General features: G+C 49.3%; 8 protein-coding genes across 8 annotated transcripts; 3 read left to right on the plus strand and 5 right to left on the minus strand.

Moving 5' to 3' along the window:
• Positions 1 to 756: 756 nt before the first annotated feature.
• On the plus strand, positions 757 to 2,125 carry LTR84_006273 (uncharacterized protein; the record flags this gene model as incomplete). Its single annotated transcript, XM_064849834.1, has 3 exons — positions 757 to 927; positions 986 to 1,117; positions 1,172 to 2,125. The coding sequence occupies 3 exons, from the start codon at positions 757 to 759 to the stop codon at positions 2,123 to 2,125; spliced, it is 1,257 nt and encodes a 418-aa protein (XP_064703589.1).
• A 292-nt stretch (positions 2,126 to 2,417) lies between these two features.
• LTR84_006274 (uncharacterized protein) lies at positions 2,418 to 3,106 on the minus strand (the record flags this gene model as incomplete). Its single annotated transcript, XM_064849835.1, has 3 exons — positions 2,418 to 2,611; positions 2,680 to 3,042; positions 3,100 to 3,106. 3 exons carry the CDS (start codon positions 3,104 to 3,106, stop codon positions 2,418 to 2,420), a joined length of 564 nt encoding a protein of 187 aa, XP_064703590.1.
• Positions 3,107 to 3,947: 841 nt separating this feature from the next.
• On the minus strand, positions 3,948 to 4,396 carry LTR84_006275 (uncharacterized protein; the record flags this gene model as incomplete). The annotated part of the gene is made up of 2 exons (XM_064849836.1): positions 3,948 to 4,279; positions 4,390 to 4,396. 2 exons carry the CDS (start codon positions 4,394 to 4,396, stop codon positions 3,948 to 3,950), a joined length of 339 nt encoding a protein of 112 aa, XP_064703591.1.
• Positions 4,397 to 4,422: 26 nt separating this feature from the next.
• Positions 4,423 to 5,672, plus strand: LTR84_006276 (uncharacterized protein; the record flags this gene model as incomplete). Its single annotated transcript, XM_064849837.1, has 2 exons — positions 4,423 to 4,428; positions 4,854 to 5,672. 2 exons carry the CDS (start codon positions 4,423 to 4,425, stop codon positions 5,670 to 5,672), a joined length of 825 nt encoding a protein of 274 aa, XP_064703592.1.
• Positions 5,673 to 5,963: 291 nt separating this feature from the next.
• LTR84_006277 (uncharacterized protein) lies at positions 5,964 to 6,854 on the plus strand (the record flags this gene model as incomplete). Its single annotated transcript, XM_064849838.1, has 1 exon — positions 5,964 to 6,854. One exon carries the CDS (start codon positions 5,964 to 5,966, stop codon positions 6,852 to 6,854), a length of 891 nt encoding a protein of 296 aa, XP_064703593.1.
• Positions 6,855 to 9,983: 3,129 nt separating this feature from the next.
• LTR84_006278 (uncharacterized protein) lies at positions 9,984 to 10,529 on the minus strand (the record flags this gene model as incomplete). The annotated part of the gene is made up of 1 exon (XM_064849839.1): positions 9,984 to 10,529. One exon carries the CDS (start codon positions 10,527 to 10,529, stop codon positions 9,984 to 9,986), a length of 546 nt encoding a protein of 181 aa, XP_064703594.1.
• A 699-nt stretch (positions 10,530 to 11,228) lies between these two features.
• Positions 11,229 to 11,666, minus strand: LTR84_006279 (uncharacterized protein; the record flags this gene model as incomplete). The annotated part of the gene is made up of 1 exon (XM_064849840.1): positions 11,229 to 11,666. The coding sequence occupies one exon, from the start codon at positions 11,664 to 11,666 to the stop codon at positions 11,229 to 11,231; it is 438 nt and encodes a 145-aa protein (XP_064703595.1).
• Positions 11,667 to 12,363: 697 nt separating this feature from the next.
• On the minus strand, positions 12,364 to 13,212 carry LTR84_006280 (uncharacterized protein; the record flags this gene model as incomplete). Its single annotated transcript, XM_064849841.1, has 1 exon — positions 12,364 to 13,212. The coding sequence occupies one exon, from the start codon at positions 13,210 to 13,212 to the stop codon at positions 12,364 to 12,366; it is 849 nt and encodes a 282-aa protein (XP_064703596.1).
• Between the last annotated feature and the right edge of the window lie 335 nt (positions 13,213 to 13,547).

Here is a 13,547-nt window from a genome sequence, read left to right on the forward strand (position 1 = left end):
GGTTTGTAATGATTGCTCTCAAAGTTGATGAGAGTGTTCAAGCCTTGAAGAAACTGAGCAATGAAAAGATCGTATGAAGGGTCGGTAGGTAACGGCGACAGTCATGGAGTGAAGATTTATCCGACTGCCTGAGTGCTAGCGCGAGCTCAGTGTCGCTCACAACCTGCATTCACCTGGCGGGCACTCTGATGTCTTGACATGCATGGAGAACTCCCCACTCAGATGCTGCCGAAGCTCAGGTCGGGGAGCCCATCATCGAGGCTACGACATGAAAAGTTCTCAAATGTCAAACATCGTACTATCTCAAGCAGGGCTATTGTGCGATCCGCTGACCAAAGCGAGCATGTCCTCACAGTGACATAGGCCTGCCTGAAAGCCTAGCCTAGTCAAACTCCAACGTAAGGCTGGTGGTATTTTCCTATCGTCCATGCCCAGATGGGAGCATTCAGAAACCATGACTAACCACCATGACAGCCCAAGCTGATCAGTGGTCGTGCTAGCAATGCTCATCATGTTATTTATGACCCAGTATCGCAGAATGTTGAAACAGCGGATCGTCAAGCCGAATAGTGGCTGATATCTCGGGCTACGATGCCGCTCAGAGCCGAGCCCCATCAAATCTGCAATACCGGTGAATTGTGATGACTGTGACGCAGTCATATTTAGGGAGAGAATCGGCCTTGGGCATGGCTATGAGGCTGAACGGCGTGGGCAATTTGCGTGTCAGATAGTCAAGTCATTGCAGACACGGCAAGAATGAAATCAACGATTTTCACTGAAGACGTTGTTCCCCAAGCACCGGATGACCCTCACTATGGCCTAAGAGCAGCATTTCGAGCTGATACATCAGATCAGAAGGTTGATCTCATCATCGGAGTATATCGAGATGATGATGGTAAACCTTGGAATCTTCCCGTGGTAAAGAAGGTGAGAAATTCCAATCCGTCAACACCCCTCCTCCAAACACCTATCTGACATAGACCAGGCTGAAGCGGCCTTCCAGAGAGATGCGACCCGAAATCACGAATATCTGCCCATCACGGGCCTTCCAAGCTTCACGTTGGCTGCACAGAAGTTGATTTTGGGAACTGATTCACCGGCGATCAAAGAGAACCGTGTATGTCAATTCCCTGTTCTCCTCTTCTCGTGCCACTAACGATGCCTCATCCAGGTCTGCACAGTTCAAACCATATCCGGCACAGGAGCTGTTCACTTGGGAGGTTTGTTCATGGCAAGAAATCTGTCACACCCGCCTCCTAAGCTCTATCTACCCACGCCAACCTGGGCAAACCACAACGGAATCTTCACGAATGTCGGGCTGACGGTAGACTGGTACCCCTATTACTCACTGGAGACGAAACTACTTGATTTTGATAGGATGATCTCAACAGTCCGCCAGGCTCCACCGCACAGTATCATCCTGCTTCATGCATGCGCACACAATCCCACAGGAATCGACCCGACGGAGGACCAGTGGAAGGAAATTGCGCAGGTCATCTATGAGACCAACCTAATCCCGTTCTTCGACTGCGCCTACCAAGGATTCGCGTCAGGATCAATCTCGAAAGACAACTTTGCCATCCGGCATTTCATTGAGCTCGGAATCGACATGCTGATAGCGCAATCATTCTCGAAAAACCTCGGCCTCTACGGCCAGCGAGTCGGCTGCCTGCACATCGTCGTGGCATCAGGACAAGAAGACGGAACAGCAACAAGCGATGCGATCAAGCGCATAAGCTCCCAAGTATCAGCCCTCCAACGCGCCGAGATATCGAACCCGCCTATCTACGGGGCCCAACTCGCGTCCATTGTCCTCAACACACCCGCACTATTCGAAGAATGGCAACTCGACTTACGCACGATGGCCGATCGAATCCTGCAGATGCGACAGCGCCTGATGAGAGACCTAGACGCTCTCGGCACGCCGGGTCAGTGGGACCGTCTTGTGAGCCAGATTGGCATGTTCGCCTACACCAGCTTGACTGTCGCTCAAGTGCGGGAGCTGAGAGGGACATGGCATGTGTACCTGACGGAAGACGGGAGGATCAGTGTGGCGGGATTGAATACTCGGAACGTCACGTACTGTGCGCAAGCGATTGATGATGTTGTCCGACGGATCGGGTGAATGTTATGAAAAACTGTGGGTCCTCACAGCCTTCCTTTACACAGGACCCGCTTGGATGACTAGATTGAGAGTTTTACTGCAAAAAAGAGTGCTATGTGCAGTCAAATATGCTGAGCTTCATTCCCACCATCCGATTTTCTCGCAAAATGGAGATGCTCTCTTTGGTTCAAGACAGTGGCTAGCATCCCATTATACCTCTGCACCTGACAAGTGCTGTGGTCAGGACTATACCTGTGAATCTGCGAATGCTAATATTGTACTTCTTTGATAAGCCTCAGAATAGACCGCTGGCTCATTGGGCGTCCGCTCCTTGCACCACATCTCTCAATTCCTGCCTGTCCGTGAAAAGATCAACTTCAGCAGGTCGGAGCCACCCCGTGCGCTTGAACAGCTTCCAGAAAAGAAAATTCCCACCAAAAAGCACAATGCCAAGGTATTTAAGCACGAACGTCCTCGCCTTGAAATGCGGCACGAACGCGTCGTATCCTATGATTTGTTAGTCCAAGTCTACCATGTTGCTTCGCATCATATTGTTTCCCATGCGTTTCACTTACCATTGAAAATTAATATGGCGAATGAGATGACCAATGCATAGTAAGCGCCGTAAGGTTGGAGGTAGCCAACATACGGCAGCTCCTTGACCTGAATGCCTTGTGCCTTGAGCGCTCGGCGGAAGCAAAGGAATGAGATGAGGACAGCGATCCAATTCAGAACCGCAAACACGGTCACCAGGCTCACAAAGTATTGAAACACTGAAGCGGCAGACTTGCTAGAGTTGAGATAACCGACTAAGACAAACAGTGAAGATAAGATGACGGCCATGATGGGGTTACCGTTGTCCAGAGCCTTGGCCAAGACACGGGGAGCTTGGCTGTCTCTTGCTAGCCCGTACACACACCGCGATGCAACGTATATATCTTAGTTGTTGGAGTTAGTATAGTTGATTATGAAGCGAACAGTTGTCAACTACTTACCGGTCATGGCAGCGCTCAAGACGAATGCTAGTAGTGCAGCATTCACTATGTCTGGGAAAACGCTGATATCGGCTAAAGTAATGGCGACCACAAATGGGGACGCAGCTGTGATGGTACAGTTAGATCAAGATGATCACAAGTAAATAGGACTATGAGCGCATCCTCTTACCAGCGCTAGTGCCTGCGCGAGTGGCACCGACAAGTCTCTCATTGTCGTAAGGCACGCACATGCCTAGGACAAGTACACCCAGAATATAGAAGCAAACAATCCGAAGGAAGGTCTGTCTCACGGTATGAGGAATGAGTTTGCGTGGGTTTGGCACCTCTCCAAAAGTCATGCCGACAACTTCAGTCCCTGTGTATGCGAAACATGCTTGACACATTGTAGCCCACCAGCCAAGAAAATGGCCCTTCTTTCCAGGTAGAAGGTATTGTGCAAATGCTCCAGGATCATTCCAATAGCGAAAACCGATGCGATCATGCTGGGGGTTTCCTCCCATTGAAATGGTGAAGCAGGTAATGATGAGCACAGTCAGGGTGATGACCTTGATCAGGCTAAGCCAGAACTCGGCTTCACCCATGACTCTAACCCGAAACATCTGTCACCGTCTTATTAGTGATAGATTCAGAGCCTGCGAGGTGGTGCATGAACATTGAGGAGGATTATAACCACTCCAAAAACTGTGATCCAGATTGACACATTCAAGTCGGGCCGCCAGAATGTGATGATCAGACCTGCAGCTGTCAAATTGGCGGGGATGTTGATCGCATATTTGAAAAAGTAGTTCCAGCCCGTGGCAAAACTTGAGAACGGTCAGTGCTCGCAGTATGTGCCCCTGCCAGAAAACTCACCCAAAGGCAGGATCGACCATGCGGGTAGCATATCCCCCGAATCCCTTCTTCATAGGCAAGAACGTGGCCATCTCACCCAATGCCGTCATAACAAAGAAAACGGTGACACCGATTAGGATATAGCTGATGAGTAGAAACCCGGGGCCTCCTCTCGCCAATCCGGTACCCGAACCGATGATGAGCCCCGTCCCGATTGCACATGCCAAAGAGAACATGTAGACTTGTCGACGCTTGAAGTCTCGGTGGAGGTCGTTCGGAAGTGCCTCATCTTCCACACGTTGCGTCTCCACACTACCATGCTCTTCACCGGCGTAATGGTCATCCGCTCCTTTCTCCATATTTGATCAATGCTTGAGGAAGTTTTGGATGGGTACTTGAGGGCAGAGAGAAGTGCTGGGCTTTCGACCAGACAACCTGGAAATATGATTCCTGTTATACTAGACATCATGTTGTTCTTATCAGTCCATGAACATGGCTGTAGAATCCTCCGCAGATCTCTTGTGAGAATGTGCTTGCTTGATTGGTATTGATGCAATGATAGACCTTCAAAACCTTGAGCCCCTGTCTTGATTTCGGTTTTGAGGCTCGGTGGTGGGGTTCCGAGATATTCACTTGACCAACCAGAGAGATTCTTGGCTGCCACCCGTCAATCTTGATCAGACAACCATTCTTGCACAAGAAGGGACCACTAGACGATGCTGGTGGCATTCCGGTATTGCCTGGTTGTCGCTGGTTGACAAAACACCAGATAACACCATATAAACAGCGTCACGTAAACAACGCTTGTGGAGTTCGTGGACAGAATGTTTCAAAACAACCTTGTTCGTAATGTTTCACAGAATCGATTATGCACCGTATGAGGCAATCTGTTGTGGGGCGGTCATTGTTGCTAACACATCCAGGGCATCGGAATCAAAGTCGTCACTAAAACCGAGATCATTTCTCTCGCCCGAGCGGCTGGCTACGATACTGTCTTCATCGACCTCGAACATTCGGTGCTGTCAGAAAAAGACTCCAGCAGATTGTGCTCAGCCGCTCTGACCGCCGGCATCACTCCATTGGTTCGGGTACCGTACCAATGCGGACAAGGTTATGTTCAAAGAGTACTCGATGGTGGTGCGCTCGGTATCGTGTTCCCTCACATTAGCACTGTTGGTAGGTTTCCGTCATGTCACCCCGAAGCGAGTTCGGGTCGATTAACTAGAATAGACGAAGCAAAACAGGCCGTGGCTTGTACCAAATTCCCTCCCGAGGGTAAGCGTTCATTGACGGCCGCGTTACCACAATTTGATTTCCAGAGAGTGGCTGCAAAGGACGTCATTCAGCAACTGAACAGATTCGGTTCGACTGTTCTACTGCTGATTGAGACCAAAGAATCTCTAGACAATATCGAGGCCATTGCTGCTCTAGATGGAGTTGATGTCCTACTAGTGGGTGCCAATGATTTGTCGCTAGAGCTTGGTGTTCTAGGAGAATGGGAACATCCGGTATTCCAAAATGCATTAGAGAAGGTCGCAGCAGCATCGCAAACATCTGGTAAAGTGTTCGGCATATGCGGCCTGTACACTAGACCAGATATTTACCGGCGTATAGTGAGGGATTTGGGCGCAAGGTATGTGCTGGGTCACTTAGATATTGGACTACTGGCAATGGCCATGAATAGTAATGCGGAGATGCTGAGAGATGTTAGCAACAGCTTGGTTTCGAGCATGGTTGAATGATAAGCAGGAATTGAAACTGTTGTCGTGGGTCCTGCATACTCGGGCAGAAAAGGATGCAGGTTCGGGAGCCCAGCCGTACTGATGTTCTTCGACGGCCCCACTCTTTAGGAACCACCAAACACTCTTCTGCCGGATCGGTCTGCTTGCGTGTCTCTGAATATGATTTGATGTCGTGCTCACCTACCTTGATCATCCAGTTTTAAGCCAAGAGTAAAATTCACCCCCGGAAACTCAGACAACCTCGACGTTCTGAAGATCTTGCAGAATAACATTAAAAACCCCTAGTCCAACATGGCTGCTCTGAGGCGGATCGAAGCACTTCGTGAGAAGCTGAGAACGCTAGGGCTTCGGCCAGCCGTCGCGATGGCTGCACATAACCCTCTGTCGGCGAAATTGGTAGCAGAAGCGGCTGGTTTTGATGCGATTTGGGCAAGCGGATTCGAACTTTCTGCGTCTTATGCTGTACCCGATGCAAGTATAATCTCTCCAAGCACTCATCTCGAAATGACAAGGGCAATGGGGGAAGTCCAAAGCCTTCCCATTATCGCGGACCTCGACACAGGGTTTGGAAATGCCGTCAACCTTGCGTATGCAATCCCAAAGTACGAGGCCGCAGGCGTGGCTGCTATCGTGATCGAAGACAAGACTTTCCCAAAAGATAGCAGCCTTCGTGTTGATGGCCGACAGTCACTTGTATCTATTCCCGAGTTTCAAGGAAAAATTACGGCGGCCAAAAACTTGGGCTCAATGCTGGTTTTTGCTCGGACGGAGGCTCTCATTGCAGGTTTGGGGCAAGCAGAAGCCTTAAAGCGTGGACTGGCGTACGTTGAAGCTGGGGCGGACGCAATCTTGATTCACAGCAAGCAGAAGACTCCGGATGAGATCCTTGAATTCTGTCGTGCCTGGCCCAACAAAGTGCCATTGATAATTGTGCCAACAAGTTACCCTCAATTGTCTTTTGAAGAGATTTCCACACTGACTCAAGGCAAGGTACGTCTTGTGATATGTGGAAATCATAGTATTCGGACAATAACTACTGCATTGAGACGAACGTTCAAGCAAATATTGCAAGAGGGTGGTATTGCCGGAGTCGAGAGTGAGATTGCACCTGTGCGAGATGTCTTCAATTTGCAGGGTGATGCAGGAATGAAGGAACTTGAGGATAAATATCTGCTGAAGTAACATTGTCTTTGGATAAAAAAGAGCATTCGTCATAGCTGTCAAGAGAAAAAGAAATCTCTCATCACACAAAGTCTAGCCAGTTTGAGTTCGTCAATTCCGAGTCCAGTTGGATTGCAGTCGCGTCAAAGTAGTCCAAGAATATCGCATCGCTCTGAGACATGTTATCCTCAATTATAGGCGGCGCAAGCACCAAGCTCGAATCAACTGTTGGTTGTAAATGTTCACGATTCTCTCGAGGAACATCAATCGTATCCAGAGGCGCATCGCTTAACAGACGCTGTGGGTCAGAAGGCTCAGAATTGGAGCTGTAGGTCTCTAGAACATCAATCCTTACTATATCGGCGACTCCACAATTGAGAACATGTCCATCGTAATTTAAGCGTATTGGAGTCTTCGGTTGAGGCACAAGGCTGATCTCTTGTGGCCCTGAAGCGCTGGCGATCAGACAAGAAATTTCATCGAGCTCCATAAGAAGAGCATCAGCTGGAATATTTCCGGAACGTTTCATATCTTGCAAAACCTCTCTTGCAGTACTCAGGAACTGTGGATCAATTGTGCCAGGAAATAGTTTGGTTGACAATGTCAACGACAAGGCTGCCGTCATTGTAGCCTCAAGGTCCGTAAAAATGAATGTTTCTATCTGTGGTCAGTTTCGGAGGGGGTTAAAAGTCTTCAGCTTACCAATAAGATTCTGCTCCCGAAGTGCAAAGATGATATTCAGACTATGCGCAGCAGCATTGAGGCAGGTCGTCCAAAATTCGGGTAACAGCTCGGAGCTTAGGCCGGTTATCATCATATCATTGGGAGAAGAGTATTTCGCAATGGCAGCTAAGCATATTGGGTTCGTTCCGCGAAGGACGGCCTGCAATTGAATGAGACATAGTGCACAGTGTTTCCCTGTCACTTTGGACCTACCTGGCAATATGAAAGGTGTAAGGTAGCGACAGATCGTGAAATCGTTGAGAGGGCATTGCTTTGACACAGTTGATACGATGAGCTCAATTCCCGTCCAAGTTTATTGGCAGCCACAAATTGCCTCGCGATTCGTGGGAGGAAGTCATGCACAGCGACTCCTCTGGTCACGTACAGTGATGAAGCTAAATCTTGTCAGATCTAAGAAACACAGAACAATATCTGTAATTATACCTGAGGCCAACTTCGCCATTATCTCGATGATGCGGAAATGTGCATATAATGTGGTCTCTCTCAGCTCACTGTCAGCAGTCCTCAGAGAAAATAGTTCATCATCTCTTGCGCTAGGTTGGTAATCTAGACCAGGGCTGACGACCAACCCTAATCTGTCGTCTAATAAGCAGACAGTACACCAAAGTTTATGTCCATCGCTAAGAGTTGGAGTAGCATTATTCGTGGGATTGAGTTCCTGCTTCCAGACTTGGCCATATCGACCTAGCCTTCGCGCCTGTCCTATCTGAAAGACATTACTGGGACGTATGATGAATAAGTGGGACGTATACTCACATAGAGGTAAGCAGCTGCATGTAGATCTGCGGCTTGTGCGTAGATAGCCAATAAACTCAACGTCTCAGTCGCTATCCGGGGAAATTGACTTATAACGACACTGGGTGGCAAGATGTGGGTGGCATCAAGAAATTCTTGAATCCCGGGAGGACCAAAGGCAGTGGCACCCTTTTCTAGGAGAAGCTTTCCTATTGCTACAATGGCGAGGAGCTTGGTCCGCTGTAGAGCTGACAGATGTGGCAAGAAAGCTAGCTCAATCTCCCTCTGCAAAGCGGGTAAATCGAAGAAGAAATGGGTCGTATTGAGATGAAAGTCGACAATCTGTGCTAAGTGACCAATAAAAGACTTAGAAGGAAGATGGAAGGAAGTTGAGTTGTTGTGGTTCTCAATTGAGCTTTGAAAACTGTAGGTAACTCTTTGATATGCTCGCTTGTGATAGGGATCATCGTCATCTGGCAACCGTAAAGCCTGACGAACCTCATCACAGAATGCCCATGGAGAAGCATTCTTGCTCGGATCTGAAGATTCATCAGTAGGGAGAGTCGAAGCTTGATGTATCATTACTAGCCTGAATGATGTGCCGAGTTCCCGATAGCTGGAATGGAAGGAGCATGTTCATGCGTGGTTGCTCTAGGTTGTGGAATGGTAGTGGCGAAGGATGGATGCAGCTGGTAATCAGGAACACCTCTCAACGGCCCTTCAGCAGATCCTCTGGCATCGTTACATCCTCCAATATCCAGATTTTGAACAGGAACAGAAACAAGAGGGGATGTCACACCGGATCTGGCACGCTCCCTCGAGTCGACCCCAGATGCACGACGTTGGAGTTCGCGAAGACGGCTTTGTAGTTGATCAGTATGTAGCGATAGCAAATGATCATGACCAACCTTTCGGAGATGACAACCTTCCGCTCTGCTTCATCAAAGACACAAACCTGTCTGCGGCGTACGCAATTGCTGCATGGTTGAAGTCCCGAGCATTTCACTTTTCGCTGGCGACATCTACGACAGCTGTGTTTCAATCAGCTTTTGGGAATGGCAGGCTCCGACTTCCACCGAGACTTACGCAGAAGTCACTCTGCTACTCGCAATTGCACTTGAATCATCTCTTTGAGTCGGCATCGACTTCCATCTCACTCGTGATAAAACACGATGGCGAGTAGCACAGATGAGGTTGAATGCCCTCAAGGATGAGTGATCCGAATTTCTCGGATGTCCTTAGCCACGCCAAGCCACTATTATCAATGCATTCTAGTTAAGAACTTACCTTTCCAGGTACCTAAATGAAGGGAAACAACGGTCCCTCTCATTCCTGCCACTAATATTATAAGTCTACGATATCAGGAAACTTCAGGAGGCGATGCTCAAGTTGATGTTGTACTATGATTATCAGAATTATCATACCGAGTATTTTCGACTCAGCCGAAAAGCAAAACGCAATCAGTGGATAGGACTTTCCAAGCCATCCCAAGATTCATTTGATTCAAGAAAAGTCTCTCCCTGGACGTTGTGATAAATATTCCCGACCAAGGTATCTCTTGTGATATAGCACCATCAACAGCTCACCGCGTCTTCATCACTTCAACCTTGACCATAAAAACGCCACCAAAGAACGTTGCGAACAATATTGGGGTAAGGTCGAGCCTTCATCTCAGGAAGCCTCGTTGACCCATTGGCTTGACCACTTGACTCCACTGTTCTTGAACAATTGAGTAACAGGACACCTCCGTTCCGTCTCGGTCGTGAACTTCTGAAATGCAGCATCATCCTTCGCATCCGTTTGAACATTGACGATCAACTCAATCGAGCTCCAATTTCCATTGCCTTGCACTCCTTTCGTGAGCACAGCAGGGTCCAACTCGCCATTGACACTGACTTTCCACCGCCCAAGCTTGACACCATGGTCCTTTGCCACCAGAGAGCCTGTCACCTGGGTGCAAGATGATAGACTCGAAAGGTTGTATGCCAATGGGGAGGGTGCGGCGTCCTGCCCACCAAACGATGGATACGCATCCACCGAGATCTTGTGAGGGCTGTCTTTGACCTCGATCGTCTGCGCGACGCCAACGCCCTGTCCCGAAATTCGAAATGGTATTGTACTGTTGAGCTTTGGAGTCGTGCAGAAACCTCGTGAAACCAGAAGTGGTGATGCCGAAATTCCGGCCAGACGCGAACGTACGGCAAGCAGTGTACTCATGCTGGCAAGCCTTGGGACTTTCGATGAGCTTTCTCGATTGATTGGACCTCGTCGGAATCACAATACTAATTCTCTCGTTCTCCTACCTGATTACCCATCCTGGGCTATTATATACGATGCCACCCACTACGTGAAGCATTGCATCGTTTTAGCTCGGATGGTGTCACCAGGCTTAAATAATGCCCATATACGCCTTTCGGGAGGCCTGGATCGTCGCAAATCTGACCAGACGATCTTCATAGGCCTTTTAATCCGGAGTGACGTGCTCAATGGGGGATCTTCCCGCATTTCGGGTCTTATGAGGTGTATCCTGTGGTAGCGGGAGAAGGCTGCAGATCGAATCGGTCGAATGGGGAACCAGATCTGAGCTGCGGAGAGAGTGAATTTTAAAGTTCCTGTATACCTTGATTTGAAATATTTGCAACAGTCACTAGGGGCTCATTGAAGAATTGCATACATATCTACACATATTTTAAACAAACCCCCATGAAGGGTACCAATATGACTGGCAAGACAATGCCCATGCACGACGTCAGCCAAATGCTCGGTAGATTATGGTAGCCTCGACATCGAAGTCCTCATATCGTCTCCTCCAGAAGGCAACTGTTCGCAAGCCAAGGATCGAAGTCCCCTATCCCGTAGTGCCGGACTGTTCTGCTGCCCACTAGGCGATGAAACATTCCAAGAGTCATGCAAAAATCACAATAAGACTGCCTCAATATTCGTCTCGACATTCCCCCTCGTCGCCCGACTATAAGGACAAACCTGCTTTGCCTTTGCGATAATCTTATCGAAATCCCCCTGCTCCAACCCCTTAATACTAATCTTCATATCGACTCTAATCCCCATATCCAGCGCCTTCATATCACCGACCAGATAAACCGTCGTCTCGATGATCGAGTCCTCCTTCTTCTCCGGCATCTTCAGACCCAAACTTGCCGCGGACGCGTTCATCGCCGATTGGAAACACGCGCCGTAGCCCGCCGCGAAGAGTTCCTCGGGGTTCGTCTTGCCCGCGTCCCCGGCTCCGCCGAGCGCTTTGGCCATCGTGAGGTCGACATTCAGATCATCGCCTTCGACGTGTCCGGTACGCGCGCCGATGACTTTTGCGTGCGCGGAGTAGAGGACCGGTGCCATCGCGGTATTGAGATATCGCCGAGCGACTGGCCTTAGGAGCTTTGGCGTTGTTATTGAATAAATCTGGCAGGTGATGGGCCGCAGGAGTCGGAAGGATGCCATTTTGTGGAGTATCAGTTTGGTGTTTGATGGCAGATGCAGATGGCCACAGAATGAGTCTTTGGGAATACAGTCTTAACGGTGTAAAGCAGGACTTCTTCGAACGTTAAACGCAGTGGTATATGCAGCTGTAGCAATCGCAGTGCCTACCGTGCGTGGTACATATCAACTTACAAACTCACGTTTCGAGGTGACGTAGACATTGAGCACCGATCAAAAAGTCTAGTCGTCATTACTGGAAAGGCAATTCTGACGAGGCTGGGCAGGGGCGGCCTCCATCTGTGAATTGCTTAAATGTTGTAGTAGCGGTTGGAGAAAAAGACACCATGATGGGATCCAGCATTCAGGAGGTTGAAGTGTGACATGTTTTCTCGATGTTTTTGTGAGTGTCTTGCAGACATAAGTTTGCCATGCCTGGTTTTAAAAAAGTGTCGCAATGGTTCAAGACACTGCGAACTAGGATGTAAACAGTACTATGTTCGATGACGTAGCTTCCCGAAAATACTCGCGGGCACGGATGGGGTAAAGCGAGATGTGCCTGGTTGAGAGCAGTACGTTGATGTATAACATATTCCGAAGGTACACTATCTACCACCAGTTAGGGATGCTTCTTCAAAAAGTCAACAAGGAGCTCCGCGATCTCCTCCGGCTTATCCTCCAGCGAGAAATGACCCGCGCCATCAACAACACTCAATTCGGAGCCAGGAATCGCCTCATGCAATCGATGCGCCAAATCCAGCACCTGCCACGCATCATCCCTGCCCCAAATCAACTTGACCGGCAACTGCGACAGCTCGTGATACCGGCCTGCGACCTCCATTGTATGCTTGGGATCATAGTGCCGGACCTGATGCTGGAAGAAACTGGCTTGGCCAACGGGTCCAGAGATGTAGGAGAGGTAGGTGTCAAGACTCGTGGCCGCGAGGTTCTGCGGATCGTGGACGGCGGAAATTAGCCATTCCCTGAAATGGGCTTGATGGTCCTCGTCTTTCGTCTTGATGAGGACTTCCAGGCCTTGCTCCATTTGCTGTTTCGTGCGCTTCGAGGGATAGCTGTCGAAGCTGACGACGTCGATCATCGTGAGTGATAGGACGCGCTGTGGGGAGAAAATGGCGAGGCGCTGTGCGATCCCGCCGCCGATGTCGTGCGCTACGATGTGGGCTTGCTTCAATCCCCAGTGTTCCAGTAGTCCTTCGAGGATGGGCACTTGGCCTGAAATGGATGTGTCGATGCTTGGATCCCATGGGCGCTCTGAAACACCATATCCGAGTAGATCGTGGACGTGAACTTTGAATCCAGCGTTCACCAAGTGAGGGATAATGTTCCGCCAGATTAGAGAGGAGGACGGCGTGCCGTGTAAGAGGACTACTGGATCACCTTCTCCGTGAATCCCATACGCGATGCGCGCGCCGTCTACCAACACGTTCTCCGTGACAACTGGCTTCATGATTGGTATTTGTTCTTTGTTCTAGTGCTTTACCGCTCAAATGATTGCTTGACTGTATCGCGCAAGATAGTATATGAGTTTGGTGAAGGCACTTTTGTAATGTCATAGCCATTTGTCATCCGATACGCGGCTGTGGGCCTTTGCCGAGCGGGTTTGGGTCGGATTCGCAAGATCACTGCGAAGTAGGTGACGAGGCTGGCGAGCAATGGATTTGTCTTTCTTGGTCGCACCAGTAGCCCTAGCTTACCTGGAGTCTTGCTTCTGAGCACGGTAATAGTGGTCGCCGGTATGACCATCAAGCTGTGGGTCTATTCCTGCATCGGCTAAATCATATT

Source organism: Exophiala bonariae (genome assembly GCF_035927105.1).
Source record: "Exophiala bonariae strain CCFEE 5792 chromosome Unknown scaffold_23, whole genome shotgun sequence".
NCBI lineage: Eukaryota > Fungi > Ascomycota > Eurotiomycetes > Chaetothyriales > Herpotrichiellaceae > Exophiala > Exophiala bonariae.